We start from the raw sequence: 23,485 nt of genomic DNA, 5'->3' as shown, positions 1-23,485 counted from the left end.
AGGGTGGGAAGGGGAGAAGGGGGGCTGAGCGATGACAATCCCCCCCCTGACAAGCTTTTTTCCAGGCTGTTCAGATGCTTTATCTCACCGCAATGACTTTGTCATTTGCATTTTTACCGATGACAATCTGCCAGCCTCTCGTTGAGAGATCAATTAAACACCTCTGTTGTGCACTACCCTCTGTGAAACATGTGTATCTGTCCGTCCGTCCGTCCGTCCGTGCGTGCGTGCGTGTGTGTGTGTGTATGTGTGTGTGTGGAATAACTAAGATGGAAGAGACTTTGCCTGGAGATGTGTGTTAACACAATGTCATATGTGAACAAACCAAATAAAGGTGACAAGTGTGCACCTTGGAACAAACCCTAAAATAGCCACACTATCTGGGCCAGTGCAGCAGTACTGTCTGTCAGAACTTGTGAGGTCTCACCAAATGTGAGATGTTCCAGGAGAATGTCCCCCCGCCCATACACACACACTGGACCCCAGGAAAAGTAACTGCTGCTTCTGTAAAAGCTAATGGGGATGTAAATAAACAAATAAATAAATAAATCAGGGAGATGATGGTGCTCTGGAACTTCAGCAATGTTTGGGCTGACAGAGGCAATTTGTATGCATTCATCTCCCATCCACCCCTAACCAGTGCTCACAGAGGGCGGCCTCAAGTACTGAGCATGTGCAGAATCATGGGGCAAGCAGTGGAGTGAACGGAGAAGGAATAGCTAAGAGCAGACAGGAAATAATGAGAGAAAGAGTGGGAGAAAGGCGAGAGAAAGAGGAAGGAGGAGAGGGTGTGAGGGGATTGAAAAAAGAATGAAAAACAGTGCTTAAAGAACAGAGTGAGAAAGAGAGAGCAAGGAGAAAGAGAGGGAGAGGAAGAGAGAGAGAGACTTCTCACCAGCAGCTGTAGTTTTCACATCACTGCACAGAAAAACATGTAAGTGTATTTTATAAACCCAGCAATTTCCAAAAGTGCATCTGCATCCTCTAAATGAATTGTCTTCGCCATCTCAGTTATTATTTACACTGTTATCAATGTGTCTGAACAGCAGTAAGAATAACTGAGAAAAGTTATTCAAAGTAAAGGTTTTTATTAACATCTAAACTTTTACATTGACAACCCTTCAAAAGCATATTCTTCATCAGTTTTATATGTAAATCACAGCAATAAATACAATGTATTTCTCTTAATTAAAAAATTACAAATCTTATAGCTTGACCACTGCGCTCCTTCTCCCTGTGCATCCACATGCATACATGCCAATTAAGAATGATCTTCCTCTTACCATCATCATCATATAATCTTTGTCAACATCATCGATATCTTCAGCAGCAGTTTTCACAAGATCATCAATAGAAATATGAAGGTAATTTCCGATTGAACTAACATATGCAGTGTGTACAGTGAATGTAGTCTCTGCTAACGCGGGAACATTGCTTTTAAATTTCAATCACGCTGTAACGCTGAACTTCCGCGATACGGATTGAATAGACACCCTAGTTTCTTCAAAGCAAAAGTAAAATAAAAAACAAGCAAACAACCAAAACAATACACAAAGCATCAACGTTTATCATGCACATTCTTCATCATCATGGAACACAGTATCACAACAACGGTATTCAGCGTCATTACGGCCTGAATTAATTCACTTGATTTGTACTAAGATTAACTTTTTCATAAAAACAGTATTGTCCTTATTCACATATCGTATTGAGTAAGTTGGTTTGCTGTAGTGTTTTAAGGTAATGACATGAAGTGTAAAATGCATAGAATAGGTCACATGTTTTCATGCATTACTAAGAGTACAGTTGAAACCTGTAAACTGCATAAGTACAATGTCGTCCGAGATAAAACAGCTTTATTGTGCTTATAATGTACCAGCGAGGGTTATTCAGGACACTCCGTCGAGGGGCATCACAGCACCCCATTCCTGACTCAACAGAAATGACCAAATCTGCTGATGTATCTAATGTAGTTGTCTATTCAGTCTTATATCCTTGTGTAACTCTAAGCCTCACGCTATATGCTGACTCCAACCCTAACGAGTTAACCCATACTAACTGGGTTAACTTGTAAAGTGGTTGTTTTTGGTAAATCTCCTGTTTGAGAGCATGAGCATAAAATCAGGCACCTTTTGACAATCCAATTGCCTAGTTAGTAGTAGGACCTTGTGAGCTCCTACCGTTGGCATGCTCCATCGCTTATTTGTTATTTACAACCAATAGGGTTTTTACAAATGGTTTTCTACGCTAATGTACGCTGGCCATAATGATTGTCATAATGATATAGATATATATCGATATAGAAAATAAACTGTGTGATAAATACTTTTACAGAGGAAACTGTGAAGATAACAAATGTGTCTTTAAATACCCTGTCTTATACAAAAGTGTCATGGGCGTAATGGGGTAAAAAAAAATGCAATAATACTTTTGGGGCTTAAACTTTGAAATGAATAATGCTACAGCAGCAGAGAGGAGGCAGGCAGCCTGAGGTGTTTACTTAAGGACATGATACATAATAAGTTAGAACATATATGCTTCATGAATGGCACTCTTCGAATTGTGAATAACACAGTCAGTTAGCATCAGTCAACACCTTTGTGTGTGTCTCTCTCTCTCTTTAATACGCACCATTCTGACTGTTCTTTGAGGCTTCGGTAACAGCACAACTGTGCAGTCAGTGAGATACAGGACAGAAATGGAACTCCATGACTGAAAAGAGAGAGAGAGAGAGAGAGAGAGAGAGAGAGAGAGAGAGAGAGAGAGAGAGAGAGAGAGAGAGAGAGAGAGAGAGAGAGAGAGAAAAGAAACAAGTCCAACAACACCATAGGGGAGGAGTGGAGGAGAGGAGTGGAGGAGAGAAGAACCTTGGAGTCAGCGTCACAAAGCCTCTCCCTTGACGTGATCATTGTTGTTGAGTCCCAGTCTGGGTGAGGGCTTGCTCCTCATACCCTCTGTACCCCCCTGTGACGCCTCCTGGAAGAACAGACCAGGCATCCACATGGACATGATAATCCGTTTGTATTCCTTACGGAAGTTCTGGTTGAGCAGGCCGTAGATGATGGCATTAAGGCAACTGTTGAAGTACGCCATGAAGTAGCTGACCACGAACAGCCACTCGGGGATCCGTGGCGCCACCGTCTCTGGGTCGATGGCCACGGCCAGACCGATGAAGTTGAGCGGTGCCCAGCAGATGGCAAAGAGCACGAACACCACGAACATGGTGATGAAGTTGCGCATGTCGCTGGGTTTGAGGCGGGGCTTCACCTCTGACTTCACCTTCCTCCTCACCTGGATGACCAGGATCCAGATCCTCAGGTAGCAGAAGGTAACCACGGCTATGGGCACAAAGAAATGAATCACCACCACGGTGATGGTGTACGATGTACTGACGGCCTGGGCAAAGGTACACGAATACACCCTGGGGTCGTACTGGAGCGACCCTACGAAGAAGTTTGGTATGATGGCCAGGATGGTGAGAAGCCAGATGAGCCCCACCAGTAAGAGGGTATTGCGGTAGCTGTACAGCCTGTCGTAGGCAAAGCTGTGACAGATGTAACAGTAGCGGTTGATGGCGATGCCGGTGATGTTGAAGATGGAGCCAATGACGCTCAGGCCCATCAGGAAACCACTGACCTAGAAAGAGAGAGCGAAAACAGAAGCCCTGCTTATACTTGGTTCCATTCATTCAGCCTTTGTTTGTGATCTTGTCCACATTCTGAATTTGCCCACATTTTCAAAAACATGTCTCCGCATTGTGACCATATTTCCTCGGCCCTCCCTGTATGCAAATTATTTGACAGCTATTCTTTCAAAATAATATTTATTTATTATAAGTCAATGGTGCCACCTGTAAATGACTTCAGAAGGCAGGATTATTATGATTTAAATGGTTTCATTGTCCAGCTACGTCTATATTTGTAAGATATCCAGACACAATGAGTGCCTGACTACCTCCCGAGGTGGTCAGGAAGATCTAATCATAGTCAAATGACAATCTGTATTTTAATCATCTACACCAGTATAAAAATGTGGGCACAATCAGAATGTGGTCAAGATCAAGACAAATAACATGTTAGAACCAGGTATAAACAGGGCTAGAAAGGCAGAGAGACAGACAGACAGGCAGGCAGGCAGGCACACAGACAGACAGACAGACAGACAGACAGACAGACAGACAGGCAGACAGACAGACAGGCAGACAGACAGACAGGCAGGCAGGCAGGCAGGCACACAGACAGACAGGTCTTAGTCACTTTGCACTGTGTCTCTCCCAGCGACCAGCCATCATGGAAGATGGCATAGAGCACCAATGGGTAGGGGTAGAAGGCCACCACGAGGTCAGCAAAGGCCAGGCTCACCACAAACACGTTCCCTACAGAGGAGAGAGACCACAACACATTAGATTATTGGTCCTTTATCAAGGGAAAGGGTTCAGGTTACAGGTAAGGGTTAGGATTGTGTCTAGGGTTAGGTTTAGGTTTGAGGCTAGGGGTAGGCTTAGGTTTGAGGCTAGGGATAGGGATAGGTTTGGGGTTAGGGTTGAACCGGGTTGTGCACATGAAGCTAGGGTTAGTGTGAAGGTAAAGGTTAGGGTTAGTGCTGAAAATTGCATTTGAGTTAAAAAGTGCTTGGCCGTGTCTCAATACCTGTATTTGTGTTCTAAATAGTAGACATTTTGGGTACGTGAATAAATGTAGTTTTATGGTATGTAAAATTTAGAAATGTTGTATGCTTTAAATGACAGGATGTCATATTAATTTAGGCTTTTGATCTATGAGAATTCACTGCACACAATTAAGGAAGAGAATCGTCTTTCGAGACCCACGTGTGTCTGACAACAGCTGAGGCGATGCGCTGTACCAAAATGAACGCATGGCTGGAATCAACGCAATAGTGCATTAGATGACCCATTCTCAGTAGGATGAACCTAGTATGATGATATTTTTTGCTTACTGCATTCATTTTTACTAAACAGTACATTATAAACAGTACGTAGTACACTGTGGGTTAGTTGCACCTTAATTGGGGAGGACGGGCTTGTGGCAATGGCTGGAGAGGAATAAGTGGAATGGTAGCAAATATATCAAACATGTGGTTTCCATTAGTTTGATGCCATTCCATTAGCGCCGTTCCAGCCATTATTATGAGCCGTCCTCCTCTCAACAGCCTCCATACATATACAGTACATGGCATATTCTGCCACTTCACGATCAGGCTGGAAGTCAAGGGCCGTGACCAACATCTGATTTACCTACTACTTATTTCATCTGCATACTTAAAATGTATACTGTGTACTATTTATACTTCATTGCATATCAATCACACAGACACAACCATCCAACTAGAAACACACACCTGCTATCATCCTACCTTGCATATCAATCACACAGACACAACTATCCACTGAAAAACAAACACCTGCTATCATTCACATACATTTGCTCATTGAATCACATCTCATTCCCTATTCCCTGGGTCTAATTTCCTGTGTTATACTGCACTATTCCCACCACGCGGGTCAACCAAAATTAAAGGAGACTTCTGCTCGGTAATGACTTGGAAGTCGAGATTGACTTGAGGACAAGTATGGAATATTAAGGGACTTAGAGACGGCGTAGAGCGAATAGAAAGAGGATATATCTTTAGTAGAAGAATATATGAACGAGAGTGATATGAGCACGATTTCTCAGACAGATCTGTTGTGTTGTTAGCACGCAGGATGCTAAGCTAAGCAATGCGGTCTCAGAACTGACTCACTCGATCACTCGTCACCAAGCTAATTGAATGAGAAAAGGTACACGGCTCCTAATTGCCTTGTGAAAACAATCATTGCGTCAAGTCACTCCCACTTTGCCAAGACAAAATAAAGTATGTGTACTGTGCGGTGGACACGGGGGAGTAGATTGTTAGGGTTAGCATATTAGCATGCACTTGGTACTTTTCATTCTCCTAGATTCGCTCCTCATTTTGAATGGCAGTTAATTTCCACCTTAGCCTGCGTACTAATATTCATAATCGTCAGTCTAAATTGTTCCGATGCAAGGCCTTACCTCAGGCCAGCCATTCTCCCTCTACAATGTACTGTATTATACTGAATGTTACTCTACTCCACTGAACTCTACTCTACTGTACAGTACTGTACTGTACTCCACTGAACTCTACTATACAGTACTGTACTGAACTCTACTCTACTGTACAGTACTGTACTGTACTCCACTGAACTCTACTCTACTGTACAGTACTGTACTCCACTGAACTCTACTCTACTGTACAGTACTGTACTCCACTGAACTCTACTGTACAGTACTGTACTGTACTCCACTGAACTCTACTCTACTGTACAGTACTGTACTGTACTCCATTGAACTCTACTCTACTCTACTGTACAGTACTGTACTGTACTCCATTGAACTCTACTCTACTGTACAGTACTGTACTGTACTCCACTGAACTCTACTCTACTGTACAGTACTGTACTGTACTCCATTAAACTCTACTCTACTGTACTGTACTGTTCTGTACTCCACTGAACTCTACTCTACTGTACAGTACTGTACTCCATTGAACTCTACTCTACTGTACAGTACTGTACTCCACTGAACTCTACTCTACTGTCCAGTACTGTACTGTACTCCATTGAACTCTACTCTACTGTAATGTACTGTTCTGAACTCTACTGTGCTGAACTCAACTCAACTCTACTGTGCCGTGCCGTGCTGTACTCTACTGTACACTACTGAGCTCTACTGTGTTAAACTTTGATGTCCAAACTTGTGAAACATAGACATTTATGATTAGTTCAGATTTGGTCTCGTTTGGGGGCTGAGCTCATAAAAATAATAGCCAGTGTGAAGAATAATACCCAAAATATGCAGAGGAGGTTATTGGATATTCCTACCTTTGTGTACCTATTCAGGATACATCACTATGAAGAGAATGACATTCATATCCATAATTATGCATTTCTGTATAGTACAGATTAGATACCAATGATGAAATTCTGTTACCGCAATTCCGTTACCAGGTATAATTCCCCTTCACTTACTGTAGTTTACTAACCAAAATATGTTTTTTCAAAGTCAAGGATTCATGTCATAGCTGACACCTCATTCTTCTACAGACATCTTTGATAAAGTTTTTAGACATGGTCACATAAAAAACTGAGGGACATTTTACCTAAATTCTGTGCATGTGCATCTGTAACATTTTCAGTGTAAATTGTTAAAAATATTCCTTGTGCATGGATTTGTATGGTTTGTTAAAATTTTAAATCAATCGTTTTTTTGTTTGGCATAGATTAAAGATGAAAAATCTGAGTCTCAGTGCAATTTCGTTACCGTGGAATGACCCATTACTGTCTCCTCCAGTTAATATTCCAGGTATTAAAATGAATAATATTGCTGCTCGGGTCCAATGGCTACGGAAGGAAGGGAAAGAGGCCTATGCTTTATGAAAAAATTATTTCCAAAAATTGCCTGCCACTTCAAAGACATTTCTCTCCTTCAGACTTTTCCACCGTGCTTCCATCTTTACTCTGTTCACTATTCCCCTCTGCTTGTCCTTTTCCCCATCTCTATATCACTCTCTGTCACTTCTCCTCATATCTATTGCTATCGCTATCTTTCTACACCTATTAGAACAACAGTTGTGAAGTTGGCTGAGGGAAGAGGCTGGAAAAATGTCACCACATAGACAGAGCTATGGATGTATAGACAAATTGGCACATGGTGGGCGAAACACATGTGGATAATACCATGAGCTCACATTGGGTACAAATGGGGCCAATGTGAAGCCGATGAGCCCAATGTGGTCAGCCTACATGAGGACATTATTTTAGCCCTGGGCCCACATCATGCCGGTCATGGCCATAACTAAATATGAGGACAACGAGGTCCGGACCCTGGTTATTTTATATATATATATACAGTTGAAGTTGGAAGTTTACATACACCATAGCCAAATGCATTTAAACTATGTTTTTCAGTTTTCCTGACATTTAATCTTAGTGAACATTCCCTGTCTTAGGACAGTTAGGATCACCACTTTACTTTAAGAATGTGAAATGTCAAAATAAAAGTAGAGAGAATTATTTATTTCAGCTTTTATTTCTTTCATCACATTCCCAGTGGGTCAGAAGTTTACATACACTCAAGTAGTATTTGGTAGCATTGCCTTGAAATTGTTTAACTTGGGTCAAACATTTGGGGAGCCTTCCACAACCTTCCCACAATAACTTGGGTGAATTGTGGCCCATTCCTCCTGACAGAGCTGGTGTAACTGAGTCAGGTTTGTAGGCCTCCTTGCTCGCACACACTTTTTCAGTTCTGGCCACAGATTTTCCATAGGGTTGAGGTCAGGGCTTTGGGATGGCCACTCTAATACCTTGACTTTGTTGTCCTTAAGCCATTTTGCCACAACTTTGGAAGTATTCTTGCGGTCATTGTCCATGTCGATGACACATTTTCGACCAAGCTTTAACTTCCTGACTGATGTCTTGAGATGTTGCTTCAATACATCCACATATTTATCCACCCTCATGATGCCATCTATTTTGTGAAGTGCACCAGTCCCTCCTGCAGCAAAGCACCCCCACAACATGATGCTGCCACCCCAGTGCTTCACGGTTGGGATGGTATTCTTCGGCTTGCAAGCCTCCCCCTTTTTCCTCCAAACATTGCGATGGTCATTATGGCCAAACAGTTCTATTTTTGTTTAATCAGACCAGAGGACATTTCTACAAAAAGTATGCTCTTTGTCCCCATGTGCAAACCGTAGTCTGGCTTTTTTATGACGGTTTTGGGGCAGTGGCTTCTGCCTTGCTGAGCGGCCTTTCAGGTATGTCGATATAGGACTCGTTTTACTGTGGATATAAATACTGTTGTACCTGGTTCCTCCAACATCTTCACAAGGTCATTTGCTATTGTTCTGGGACTGATTTGCACTCTTTACACCAAAGTACCTTCATCTCTAGGAGACAGAACGCATCTCCTTCCTGAGCGGTATGACTGCTGCGTGGTCCCATGCTATTTATACTTGTGTACTATTGTTTGTACAGATGAACCTGATACCTTTAGGTGTTTGGAAAATCGCTCCCAAGGATGAACCAGACTTGTGGAGGTCTACAATTTTTCTTCTGAGGTCTTGGCTGATTTCTTTTGTTTCCCATGATGTCAAGCAGAGGCAGTGAGTTGGAAGGTAGGCCTTAAATTACATCCACAGGTACACCACCAATTGACTCAAATTATGTCAATTAGCCTATCAGATGCTTCTAAAGCCATGACATTGTTTTCTGGAATTTTCCAAGCTGTTTAAATGCACAGTCAACTTAGTGTATGTAAACTGCTGACGCCACTGGAATTGTGATACAGTGAATTATAAATTAAATAATCTGTCTGTAAGCAATTGTTGGAAAAATGACTTGTGACATGCACAAGTACTAACCGACTTGCCAAAACTATAGTTTGTTAACAATACATTTGTGGAGTGGTTGAAAAACTAGTTTTAATGACTCCAACCTAAGTGTATGTAAACTTCCGACTTCAACTGTACGTACACAATTAAGAAAACCAATTATGGGTCAACATCTAAATATTGCTCCCAGCATTGATCAAACCTCAGAATGCTTATATTTATATATTATTATATATTATATATTTGTTCTAATCACATCTGAAAAAGATAGGCTACTAAGTTCTCATAATAACTTTGCTTTGCACAGAGTAGGTTACTGAGAGAGACAGTGATGTGGAGCTCAGTGGTGAGGCAGGCTGCAATCCATGCAGGAGAAGCAGAGCGAGAGAGCGAGCGAGAGAGAGCGAGAGAGCAAGCAGAAACAGAGGTTAGTACAGTGGTTCCCGAACTTGGGGTCAGACCCCCATGCGGGGTTCCTGAGAAAATCTGTACTAATCTTATCAAACATGTTAGGAACTTAACTTTAAAAAATAAGATATGTTTCAATTTGAACATCTCATACAGTAGCTCTCTTTACATAAATACGGTATCTATTTGTAGCCCCCCACCATGCCACCAATCCCGGATGGATCTCACTAAAACTCAAATGCTGGTTACAGCCCCCTGATGTCAATGTGGACATGTTTACTGGGTAGTTACAGTACGTGGCACCAATACAGTCTACTGGAGATAGGGAGATGTAAAAACCCACCAACAGACTCTTTGGACAGTAAAGCTTCAGACCTGGGGCGGGAGCGAGGGAATATAAGAGATTATCCAGTTGAATACTGAGAGAGAGAGAGAGAGATAGAGAGATAGAGAGAGAGAGAAGAGAGAGAGACAGAGAGAGACAGACAGAGAATAGAGAGACAGAGAAAGAGAGAGAGAGAGACAGACAGACAGACAGACAGAGAGAGAGAGAAGAGAGAGGGAGAGAGAGAGCGAGAGAGAAGAGAGAGATAGAGAGAGAAAGAGACAGACAGAGAGAGAGAGAGACAGACAGACAGACATACAGAGAGAGAGAGAGAAGAGAGAGGGAGAGAGAAGAGAGACAGAGAGAGAAGAGAGACACAGAGAGAGAGAGAGAGAGAGAGAGAGAGAGAGAGAGCGAGAGAGCGAGAGAGAGAGAGAAGAGGGCTGCTGTAGGCCTTTTTTAATTTCCCTCTCCACGCAAGCACAAACGGGGCCAAGGCTATGCGCGATCTGACAACTTTTCCTCTGGGAGAAAGACAGAGACACACACGCACAAACACACGCACAAACACAAGCATGTCTTTGGAGTGTTCCATCAAACAGCAATTACACAATCCAATTGCTAGGCACACACAAACACATTCGTTGTCTCAGTTGGCATAACCCACTTAGAATGCAATGTTAATTCAAAATTTGCATTAACCGATGAGGAAAACTGTGCTTTGTTATTGATTTAACATAATCTAATATGCCCTTCTCTGCCAATGCAATTTCCTCCTACCACCCCCTTTGGCATTCCCCAACCACATTGGCACTGTGATCCCTCTGGCACTTTTCTGCCTCTCATACTCTTTGCTTTATAAGTCTCTCTATATACACTACCGGTCAAACGTTTTACAACACCTACCTACAAATGGATGCAATCAGAGAAAGAGACAGACAGAGAGAGAGAGAAAGAGAGAGAGACAGTTTCATCAGAGCACTTGATGGTTTTTGCAACTGCACTTGAAGAAATGTTTTATATTTCATATTCTTCAAAGTAGCCACCTTTTGCCTTGATGACAGCTTTGCATACTCTTGGCATTCTCTCAACCGGCTTCATGAGGTAGTCACCTGGAGTGCGTTTCAATTAACAGGTGTGCCTTGTGAAAAGTTGATTTGTGGAATTTCTTTCCTTCTTAATGCGTTTGAGCCAATCAGTTGTGTTGTGACAAGGTAGGGTTGGTATACAGAAGATATTTGGTAAAAGACCAAGTCCATATTATGGCAAGAACAGCTCAAATACGAAAAGAGAAACAACAGTCCATCATTACTTTAAGACATGAGGGTCAGTCAATCCTGAAAATGTCAAGAACTTTGAAAGTTTCTTCAAGTGCAGTCACAAAAACCATCAAGCGCTATGATGAAACTGTCTCTCTCTCTTTCTCTCTCTCTGTCTGTCTCTTTCTCTGATTGCGTCCATTTGTTTAACAATTTTAGGTTACTACATGATTCCAGATGTGTTATGTAATATCTTTGATATCTTCACTATTATTCTACAATGTAGAAAATAGTAAAAATAAAGAAAAACCCTTCAATGCGTAGGTTTGTCCAAACTTTTGACAAGTGCTCTGCTAGATCCTCCAAAGCAGTCTCCTGTATCTCTGGCACGTACTGTAACTCATCTATACATTTTTAAGGGGAGTGGCAATCAATATCCTTTTATCAATGTACAGGAGCTGATTCTGTCATTCATCAGACCTTGTTTTGTGGTTAGGCAAGGCCAGACCAAACTAATCTAGCACCCTACTTGCCCCCGCTACAGTTTCCAATTCTCCTAGGATTTTCACTTGGAAAAGATGGCCATCGAAGAGCCTGTTCACACACTAACCTTCCTCATCCATCACTCTTACGGTCAGACAAGGCCAAGGTCAGTCCTAACCGCCTGCCAAGCAATTCACCACTTTTCTTTCTCAGTGTCCCCTTGGCTGGCCTAGTGGTTTTTAATGGAGAAAAGGTGGCCATAGTGGTGTCCATTCCTATACTATTTTCCTTATCCAACTCTCCTTCATTTGATGTTGGGCAAGGCCCATGCAAGACAGGACAGCCCCAACAGCCACCCTGCAGCAGTTTCCATCCCACTCCCCTCCACTGGCATGGCAGGGTCCTTGCCTGGCCAAAACTGTGCCTGATCATCTCTACCCAGCAGGAGCTCTGAGTGTCAACCAGAGCCCATCCTGTGCCTGCCGTGAGGTCAACGCCACTCTTGTCAGCCCTATAGTCACGTGGAGAATTGTCATCTTTATCAGAAAATTGCCATCAATATCTGAAACTTTGAATATCCCACAGAGCACAATTAAATACATTGTTAAAAAATGGAAAGAACATGGCACCACAACTGTTAGGAATTTTATGAATAATGACTAAACAATATCTAAATTTTAAATAGAACTATAACTAATGAAACTTATACTCTGTTTTATTATATCTGATTAATAACATTAATTCATAAGGAAGGGATTGTGGAGCATGAAACAGGGGGTAATTAAACTGGAATTGTGGGTTTTAAGTAAGCAGAAAGGGTCGTTAAGCTATGGTTGAAGCGACTCAACTTAGCTCTGGGATGTTTAGATAAGGCAGAGAGTGTTTTCCTGGTTTTTCCATTATCTGGAACTGTCTTCTAAATAGTGATGGATGAAGGTGAAGATTCCAGAAGTGAATCTAGATAAGTTTGTGTCTGGAGTGAGTGAGCTAGTGGATTGGAATAAACTATTGAACCTGTTGTGTCCTTGTTGATAGGAGGAATTAGAATAAATAACCTATGACATCATATTTTGTATATAAACTGTTGTTCGTGGTTTCATGGGAGAGCGCTCTGAGAATAAATACTATTATCTAATATTGATTAGAGTGGTCTCTGTCTATTTTATGCAAATAAGAATCTTACAAATTCTCATAGAATAGAATAAGTGAACTCAATTAATGAAAACATATTGGAATTATGAAATTACATTAACAATAACAAACCTGCAAAAAGAGGGCCGCCCACCAATACTCGCAGACAAGGCAAGGAGGTAATTGATCAGAGAGGCAACAAAGAGACCAAAGATAACCCCGAAGGAACTGCAAAGCTCCACAGAGGAGATTGGAGTATCTGTTCATAGGACCACTTTAAGCTGTACACTCCACAGAGCTGGGCTTTACAGAAGAGTGGCCAGAAAAAAGCCATTGCATGAAGAAAGAAATAAGCAAACACGTTTGGGGTTGGCCAAAAGGTACGTGGAAGATTCCCCAAACATATGGAAGAAGGTACTCTGGTCATATTAGACTAAAATGTAGCTTTTTGGCCATCAAGGAAAACGCTATGTCTGGCGCAAACCCAACACCTCCCATCACCCCGAGAACACCATCCCCACAGTGATGCATGGTGGTGGCAGCCCAGACCTTAGTCCAATTGAGAATCTGTGTTATGACTTAAAGATTGCTGTACACCAGCGGAACCCATCCAACTTGAAGAGCTGGAGCAGTTTTGCCTTGAAGAATGAGCAAAAATCCCAGTGGCTAGATGTGCCAAGCTTATAGAGACATACCCCAAGAGACTTGCAGCTGTATCTGCTGCAAAAGGTGGCTCTACAAAGTATTGACATTTGGGGAGGGAATAGTTACAGTATGCAGGTCAAGTTTTTTTTTGTCTTATTTCTTGTTTGTTTCACAATAAAAAATATTTTGCATCTTCAAAGTGGTAGGCATGTTGTGTAAATCAAATGATATAAACACCCCCAAAATCTATTTTAATTCCAGGTTGTAAGGCAACAAAATAGGAAAAAATCCAAGGGGGTGAATACTTTCACAAGCCACTATACATCCTCGTGCATGGATGTGTTTCCCTGTCGGGAATGCCATGCCACGGTTGCCCTTAGTTTGAAGATGTAATCCAAAGACAGGTGTTTCCTGTAGCTATCATAATCAAAATTTGCTTTACATGCAGCGTTCGACAGGATTACCAACACAAACTGACAAGCTTCTATGGCAGACCAATCTGAACTCCTCTCTCGGCATGTCCAGCCCACTCATTATCTCAGCCAATCATGGCTAGTGGGAAGGTTGCTCTCTTTTTCTGTGGCTTAACCAACAAGGATCCTAATTTAACAATTGTATTCATATTTACAGATGGCATACAAGTTTGTTATTAAGGCGCATGAAAGTTCACATGTTCAAGATGGCATTTCTGCCAAAAAAACACATTTTGAAGTGGTGACTTGCGACACACGCCTAGTTTCCTGAATTGGGCCACATTTTACAAACAATTTTACTTTATTCCTAGTTTAATCACTCTCTCACACACACGCACACACACGCGCACGCACACACACACACACACACACACACACACACACACACACACACACACACACACACACACACACACACACACACACACACACACACACACACACACACACACACACACACACACACAGCTAGATGATGACCTCTGGGTCATGGTTAATCTTTTCCCTTGCAGCCCAGTGGTGTGATAAGTTTGATTTGGCGTCACCTTACGCATCTTCTCTAATGACATCATCAGGCAACTGAACTTTAACCCTTCACCTTCAACCTAAAGGTTGGGTGCACTCCAGGGTGCGTCTGGAACCCTATTGACTACATTCTTAGAAAATTGGCACTATCTAGAACCTAGAAAGGTTCTTTAGCTGTCGCCATAAGATAACTGTTTGAAGAACCCTTATTAGCTCCAGGTAGATCCATTTTGGGTTCCATTTTGAAACCTTTCCACAGAGGTTACTACATGGTACCCAAAACTTTCTAACTGAAACCAAAAAGGGTTCTACCTGGAACAAGAAATTGTTTTCCTATGGGGACAGTTGAAGAACCCCTTTGGAACCCTTTTTTCTAAGAATGTATATAGTGCCCTACTTTTGATCAGAGCCTGATGGGTTCACTTTATAAGGAATAGGGTGTGTCGTGACGTTGTTATCGTTAATATGATGACATACTATGACATGCTATGATTAATTTAATCATGTAACAATTAACTAAGTAACCTGGGGCACCACAGAAAAAGAATAAAAACATCAATCCCTCTATACCTCCCCGATTGCAGGAGGGAGCAATATCTCTGTAGAACTAACTATCTACTGTAACTTGATTCTTACAGGACAGTTATGACAGGTGCCATTTCTGATTTATATACATTTAGTATTTATTGACACTTCAGAGTGTTTCATCATTATAACTACCACAATGTGGTGTATCACTCGTATACTAACTAAGTTGATAACTACACACAGACATAGCCACACAATGGAAGCAATTAGAGAGAGAGAGAGAGAGAGAGAGAGAGAGAGAGAGAGAGAGAGAGGGAGAGAGAGAACAGACACACAAAGAATTAAAAAACAAATCCAATTTTGATCAACTCCCATATCTATATTGGGTAAAATAACACATTGTGCCATCACAGCAGCAAGATTTGTGACCTGTTGCCACAAGAAAAGGGCAACCAGTGAATAACAATAACAAGCACCAATGGATAACAAGCACCAATGGAAATACAACCCATATTTATTTATTTTCCTTTTTGTACTTTAACCATTTGCACATCGTTACAGCACTGTATATAGACATAATATGACATGTAATGTTTACTGTTCATTTTTATTGTTTATTTCACTTTTGTTTACTATCTATTTCACTTGATTTGGCAAAGTAAGCATGTGTTTCCCATGCCAATAAAGACCCTGAATTGAAAGAGATCGAGAGAGAGAAAGAGACAGAGAATGAGAGAGAGTGAGAGAGTGAGAGAGAGAGACAGACAGACAGACAGACAGACAGATAGACAGACAGATAAACTGACAGTCTGAACTACAGTGTCAGACCTTAACCTAAACATTAACCCCTACACTCATGTAAAATAAAAAGCATGTCTATTTTATTTACCACATTTAGAACACCGTTTTGTAATTGCTTACATCAATAAGTAAGTCCATAGAGCAATGCAGAGCCTCAAGGTCTTACCAGGCTTAGCACTACACGCCTGTGTATAATTCCCCAAGATGGACCTAGCTATGGAAAGAAACAACCACTACAGAGGCAAGAACTGACCTACCGAAGGCAATCTCGGTTGAGCTTTTTGTGCTAATCCCAAATTGTTAAGATTTTCAGGAAATATCTTGTACATTTTCTATTTTCTCTGTTATGTAAAAATGTTTGTTGAGTCATTCATAGCTTCCTATACTTATATTCAAATTCCGTATCACATTCTGCTCTTGTTCCCAGTAAATATGAATAAGGAACTGTGAAGAAAAGCTATGTTCTGAATGATGAATGATTTAATCGCGTGCTGAATGCATTTACCCCTTCTTTCCTCATTAGACAAACAGCTGTTCCCAGTTTTATCTCGTAGCTTCCTGTGAGTTAGCGATACAGATTTACTAGCCCTAACTGTGACCCCGTTATACAACCCTGACCCCGGGCCAGCTCTTACTCATCACGATCATCACAGCTTAGCTGGAGAAAGCCGGAGGGTAGAGAAGAGAGTGTGAAGTGGGTGGCAGGATGGGCTGTGTTGGGGTCAAAAAGAAGAGAAAGCAGAGAGTGGGTAGCACAGCACTGGTGGCCGGATGGGGTGTGTTGGGGTCAGCGCTAACAACAGCTAGGTTAATCGGGGTAACTAAGGATCTAGAAAGAGAGGCTGAGGGTGAGTGAACCTCGTCGTCCTGCAGGGTGCCTCAGCTACAATAGCTACACCTGGTTGGTTTATAATTACAGGTTGGAGGGGAGGAGACAACACCATTTGTCCAGATACTAACACTGAGGGGGAACAAAAGCCACGGCTGGTTCTGTAGAATAAAACTAAGGCTGGTTTGGCAGACATACCCTGAGGCAGACGATGTCAGGGCAAGTAAAGAAATACAAGAACAGCAAGGGGGAAATAAAGCTAGTCTAGAAAAAGAAAGAGCCTCCATCAGGTATCACTTTGCATTGAGGGGTATAAGTGATGTTAGAGGTGTCTCATTCTTGTACCAGCTCTGATCTCTCTTTCTAAACGGTGCAGAGACAATCGACAAGCCAATGTGCTGCTAAACAACAGAAACCATAAGTAGGTAAAGAGATAACAAGATGAACAGAACAAATAGATCGCACCATTCTGCCATAACTAAGAAAATAACCAGTGGTGGAAAAAGTACAAAATTGTCATACATGAGTAAAAGTAAAGATACCTTTAATAGAAAATAACTCAAGTAAAAGACCCAAAAAATGTATGGGGGTAAAAAAACAAACATAATAGGGCCTGAGGATAATGAGAGGGAAAGAAAAAACAGAGAGAGGAGAGAAAAGGGTTTTGCATCCTAAATATGCCATTAGTGCTCGTTTGGCCATTTGAAAAATGTCCTACATTCATACATTTCCAATTAGCTAATGAGCCAATTACACCCTTGGAGCTCTTTAATTGGTGTATAATTGATGGATGGGGGTGTTGTGGACATGCTAATGTGCTCCTCCACACAAACAGACAGGGGGAACAGAGCATTGTTAGGGATAGAACAAGTGTTGGGTTACATCTGGCCTCTTATTCGTCCCTATGGACCCTTGTAAAAGTAGTGCACTAAATAGGGAATAGCGTGGGTAAAAGTGGAGGCTGCTGAGGGGACGATGGCTCATAATAATGTCCGGAATGGAGTGAATGTGTCCGATGTATTTGATACCATTCCACCTATTCCGCTCCAGCCATTACGACGAGCCCGTCCTCCCAAATTAAGGTACAACCAACCTCCTGTGGTAAAAGCTACACCGCATAGCATCCTAGTTTGAACACATCAGAAGGTGATTCCACATAGCCCTGGAATCTTGATGAGCTATAATCTAATCTCTGGTGCTGTTAATGCTATATATTCCCTCTCTCTAATCCCTTGCATAACCCATGTATTGAGGAAGCACTAAATGAGACACAACCATTTAGGGCGTATAAAGACATCTACTTTTAAAAGCTAGCCACGTCTGACTGCAATTACATCAGGGTGATGAACGTCAGGGTGATGAACGTCAGGGTGATGAGGATGCTGACTACTATGCAAAATGTAGTACTCGTTGCCACACACACCCACATTTGTTTGACATCACAGTGCCGGTGGACGATCTGAAACCTGAAACACTACATCAATTGAATTGGAGAGTAAGAGAAAGCGGGAGCTTTTGTACTTTAACCATTTGCACATCGTTATAACACTGTATATATACATAACATGACATTTGTAATGTTTTTATTATTTTGGAACTTCTGTGAGTGTAATGTTTACTGTTCATTTTTATTGTTTATTTCACTTCATTTTTTCTTGAGTAAGTGGGTGGAACATAATTACAAATAATTTGTAGATGGCAAATTGACAGCAAGAAAACCAAACAAATATATTATGTGACTAGAACATAATCAAACCTTGCTTACATTTGTATGTGATCATATATACTGCACAGTAGGCTACCTCTCTATTATGCGTGGGAATACTTTGGAACAGCATTCAAAATGTAAAATCACATGGTGCTGATTGCTGGAGTTTTTCTAGTCTTTTACGTTCCAACAATAAACATTTTAAAAAGTTTATTTATTTGCTCAGAAAACTGTCCCTGCGGACCGGCATTCTGGGAACCCTGGTCAAAACTGAGGATTCACTTTGGATCAAAGTGCTAAATGATCATGATCCCTGCTCAGTGCGCTGTGTCTGTAGTGATCTTGTGTGCCTGACTTCTGATTGAAGACACCAGTCTGGGGGATAAATAATAACATTTCTCTCAAAGACAGAGCTGAGTATCCAGATATATATAGCTGCATATTACACATTGATGAATGGTGAGAGCCATAGGTCATTCATTCTCCACCCCAGTCCGCTGCTCTAGCTAGCGTCACAGCCTCGCCCTTTCTCTACTCTACATCACATGAGCCCTGTTTTGACTGTTGTCTGTTGCGCCCTCTAAAGTGAGTTCCTTACAGTCCGACTATACAGACACACTTCAGAGAAGACATGGCAGTACAAACGTTGGGCAGAAACCTACTCTGCTCCTATTATAACTGCATTTATCAACCTGGCGTCTCATTAGTTGTACCGGATGTGCTCTTTAACGTCCGACACCCATCCTGACAAGTAACAAAGACATCTGACGGTTCCTCTTCCTCACACCGGCAACTGCACCCCGTCCATAAGTGCAGGGCTCTCCAGATGGTGGTGTGGTCAGCATAACGCATCCCCGGGGGCAAACTACCTGCCCTCCAGGACACCTACAGATGTTACAGGAAGGCCAAAAAGGTCATCAAGGACAACAACCACCCAAGCCACTGCCTGTTCATCCCGCTACCATCCAGAAGGCGAGGTCAGTACAGGTGCATCAAAGCTCGGACTGAGAGACTATCTCAAGGCCATCAGACTGTTAAACAGCCATCACTAACACAGTGAGGCTGCTGCCTACATACAGACTAGTCACTTTAATAATGCCACTTTAATAATGTTACATGTCTTGCATTACTCTTATATGTATAAACTGTATTTTATACCATCTAATGCATCTTGCCTATGCCGCTCGGTCATTGCTCATCCATATATTTATATGTATATATTCATATTCCATTTCTTTACTTAGATTTGTGTGTATTAGGTAGTTGTTGTGGAATAGTTAGATTACTTGTTAGATATTGCTGCACTGTCGAAACTAAAAGCACAAGAATTAACATCTGCTATGTGATCAATAAAATGTGATTTGATTTGAAACAGCTCTGCCAGTAATTCCATTCATCTGTCTATCTGTTTACCAGCTTCAGTCACGGCTGTACAGCGAGGATCCATTAACAGCCAGGGTTGGGGAGTAATCGGATTATATGTAATCCGTTACATGTAAGGGATTACAAAAAATGGTAACTGTAATCCGTTACATTACCAGCAATAATATTGTAATCAGATTACATATACTTTTGAAAAACTAGTTGATTACTTTGAGGATTACTTTTCAATTCAGAATCAAAACAAAAAATCTTTGACACTTCTCAGTTTTCTCAATGACATTCAAATCAGCATTGAAAAAAGGCTCAAATTTAAATTTGTTCAACGTGAGCAAATCTGACCACATGTCAGAGACCACTATGATGACACACCGAATGTGTTTGATGGATCGCGGGAAAAGAGCAGGAACAGGCTTTTGTATGCAACAAGCTATATCTTCCAATGGTGTGACTGCTGTCGGCATCCAAAGATGATCAAATTTGAATAAACGCTTGTAGGTGAAGATGCAGCAATGGTGTAGCCTACGGCGATATGGATATCACTTATTATTGATATCTACATAGCGCATTGATGTGAATCACACTGCTGCTCTCTCATTTAGCTATTTGTGCCTTACAGATTGTGGTTGTTGTGGATGGCTCCCAAGTGGCACAAGCGGTTTAAGGTACTCAGTGCTTGAGGTGTCACTATAGACACCCTGGTTCGAATCCAAGCTGTATTACAACTGGCCGTGATTGGGAGTCCCATAGGGCGGCGCATATTTGGCCCAGCATCGTCCGGCTTTGGCGATGTACTGTAGGCCGTCATTGAAAATAAGAATTTGTTCTTAACTGACGTGCCTAATTAAATAAAGTTTCAATAAAAAAAAATATCAATGTGCATTTGAACCCAATAATGGTTGATAAAAAAAAAATGTTTAAGCAGCCTATCAATCATTGTTTTTGAAACTAGTGGACAGCCAGTGAAAAATGAGCTCTTGAAACAGCTGCATAGTGCGGATCCGAGTCTATGGAATAAAAGTGGTGCTTTTTTCAATACAATTAATGCTGATAAAAAATAAATCCATAGGCCGAATGGACACATATTCAAACTCGTACACTTTTGATAGATTTAAAGGGGCCATCTGTAGTTGCTTCATCCATTTTTGGATTTATAAATTATATATACACTACCGTTCAAAAGATTGAGGTCAATTAGAAACGGCTTTGTTTTTGAAAGAAAAGACAAGTACATTAGAGTGTCTAGTTTGAGATACAGACACCTCACAAGTCCTCTACTGGCAGCTTCATTAAATAGTACCCGAAAAAACACCAGTCTCAATGTCAACAATGAAGAGACAACTCCAGGATGCTGGCCTTCCAGCCAGAGTTCCTCTGTGCAGTGTCTGTGTTCTTTTGCCCATCATCTTTTTATTGGCCATTCTGAGATATGTCTTTTTCTTTGCAACTCTGCCTAGAAGGCCAGCCACCTCTTCACTGTTGACGTTGAGACTGGTGATTTGCGGGTACCATTTAACCTCTTTGAACTCTAGGGGCAGTATTTAATTTTTGGATAAAAAAAGTTCCCGTTTTAAACAAGATATTTTGTCACGAAAATATACTCGACTATGCATATAATTGACAGCTTTGGAAAGAAAACACTCTGACGGTTCTAAAACAGCAAAGATATTATCTGTGAGTGCCACAGAACTGATGCTACAGGCGAAACCAAGATGAAACTTCAAACAGGTAATGAGCAACATTTTTGAAGCGCTGTTTTCCAATGTCTCCTTATATGGCTGTGAATGCGACAGGAATGAGCCCACAATTTCTGCCGTTTCCCCAAGGTGTCTGCAGCATTGTGACGTATTTGTAGGCATATCATTGGAAGATTGACCATAAGAGACCACATTTACCAGGTGTCCGCCCGGTGTCCTGCGTCGAAATTGGTGCGTAAATCTCAGCTGCAAGTATTTTTCCATGTAATTCAGAGAAGAAAGCAGACTTCCACGAACAATATATCAATGAAGAGATATGTGAAAAACACCTTGAGGATTGATTCTAAACAACGTTTGCCATGTTTCAGTCGATATTATGGAGTTAATTTGGAAAAAAGTTCGGCATTTTGGTGACTGAATTTTCGGGTTTTTTTGGTAGCCAAAAGTGATGTACAAAACAGAGCGATTTCTCCTACACAAAGAATCTTTCAGGAAAAACTGAACATTTGCTATCTAACTGAGAGTCTCCTCATTGAAAACATCTGAAGTTCTTCAAAGGGAAATTATTTTATTTGAATGCTTTTCTGGTTTTTGCGAAAATGTTGCCCGCTAAATGCTACGCTAAATGCTACACTAGCTATCAATACTCTTACACAAATGCTTGTTTTGCTATGGTTGAAAAGCATATTTTGAAAATCTGAGATGACAGTGTTGTTAAGAAAAGGCTAAGCTTGAGAGCTAGCATATTTATTCCATTTCATTTGCGATTTTCATAAATAGTTAACGTTACGTTATGCTAATGAGCTTGAGGCTATAACTGGATACAGGTTTTTTTCGTAAACAAACGTGAACAAAACGGAGCGATTTGTCCTATACAAATAAGATTTTTTGAAAAACTGAACATTTGCTATCTAACTGAGAGTCTCCTCATTGAAAACATCTGAAGTTCTTCAAAGGTAAATGATTTTATTTGAATGCTTTTCTTGTTTTTGTGAAAATGTTGCTGGCTGAAAGGCTTATAGCTATGCTAGGCTTACACAAATGCTTGTTTTGCTATGGTTGAAAAGCATATTTTGAAAATCTGAGATGACTATCAGGGTACTAGTGGTTCTTACACAAATGTACAAATCTTGTTTTGCAGTTATGGTGAAGAATAAGAATGTGTTCTTAACTGACTTGCCTGGTTAAATATTTTGTAAAAATTAAAATCTGAGATGACTTAAATGTAAATGTAAATGTTAACAAAAGTCTAAGCTTGAGAGCAAATATATTTATTTCATTTCATTTGCGATTTTCATGAATAGTTAACATTGCGTTATGCTAATGAGCTCGAGGCTATAAATAGGATCCCGGATCTGGGATTGCTCGTCGCATGAAGTTAATGAAGCTGCCAGTTGAGAACACTCTAATGTACTTGTCCTCTTGCTCAGTTGTGCACCGGGGCCTCTCACTCCTCTTTCTATTCGGGTTAGAGCCAGGTTGCGCTGTTCTGTGAAGGCCCTGTCCGGGGTGTCCTCGGGTGGGGCCACAGTGTCTCCTGACCCCTCCTGTCTCAGCCTCCAGTATTTATGCTGCAGTAGTTTATGTGTCGGGGGGCTGGGGTCAGTTTGTTATATCTGGAGTACTTCCCCTGTCCAATTCGGTGTCCTGTGTGAATCTAAGTGTGCGTTCTCTAATTCTCTCCTTCTCTCTCTCGGAGGACCTGAGCCCTAGGACCATGCCCCAGGACTACCTGACATGATGACTCCTTGCTGTCCCCAGTCCACCTGGCCGTGCTGCTGCTCCAGTTTCAAGTGTTCTGCCTTATTATTATTCGACCATGCTGGTCATTTATGAACATTTGAACATCTTGGCCATGTTCTGTTATAATCTCTACCCG

General features: G+C 41.4%; 1 protein-coding gene across 1 annotated transcript; it reads right to left on the bottom strand.

Moving 5' to 3' along the window:
* Nucleotides 1-1,077: 1,077 nt before the first annotated feature.
* LOC135553441 (melatonin receptor type 1B-like) lies at nt 1,078-8,903 on the bottom strand. The gene is made up of 3 exons (XM_064985556.1): nt 8,888-8,903; nt 4,257-4,375; nt 1,078-3,636 (listed from the first exon to the last, which is right to left on the bottom strand). Exons 1-3 carry the CDS (start codon nt 8,901-8,903, stop codon nt 2,881-2,883), a joined length of 891 nt encoding a protein of 296 aa, XP_064841628.1. The 3' UTR covers nt 1,078-2,880.
* Nucleotides 8,904-23,485: the final 14,582 nt, after the last annotated feature.

This window comes from Oncorhynchus masou, chromosome 13 (genome assembly GCF_036934945.1).
Source record: "Oncorhynchus masou masou isolate Uvic2021 chromosome 13, UVic_Omas_1.1, whole genome shotgun sequence".
NCBI classification, from domain to species: domain Eukaryota; kingdom Metazoa; phylum Chordata; class Actinopteri; order Salmoniformes; family Salmonidae; genus Oncorhynchus; species Oncorhynchus masou.
Note: the sequence above shows the minus strand (reverse complement) of the source record. Positions and strands in the feature narration are given on the sequence as shown.

Bases quoted from the DNA above. Each gene is read 5' to 3' on its own strand.
- LOC135553441 (XM_064985556.1), bottom strand. The intron at 3,637-4,256 runs GTGACTAAGACC...CTCTCTTTCTAG, and splicing joins TGGGAGAGACACAGTGCAAA to GTCAGTGGTTTCCTGATGGG.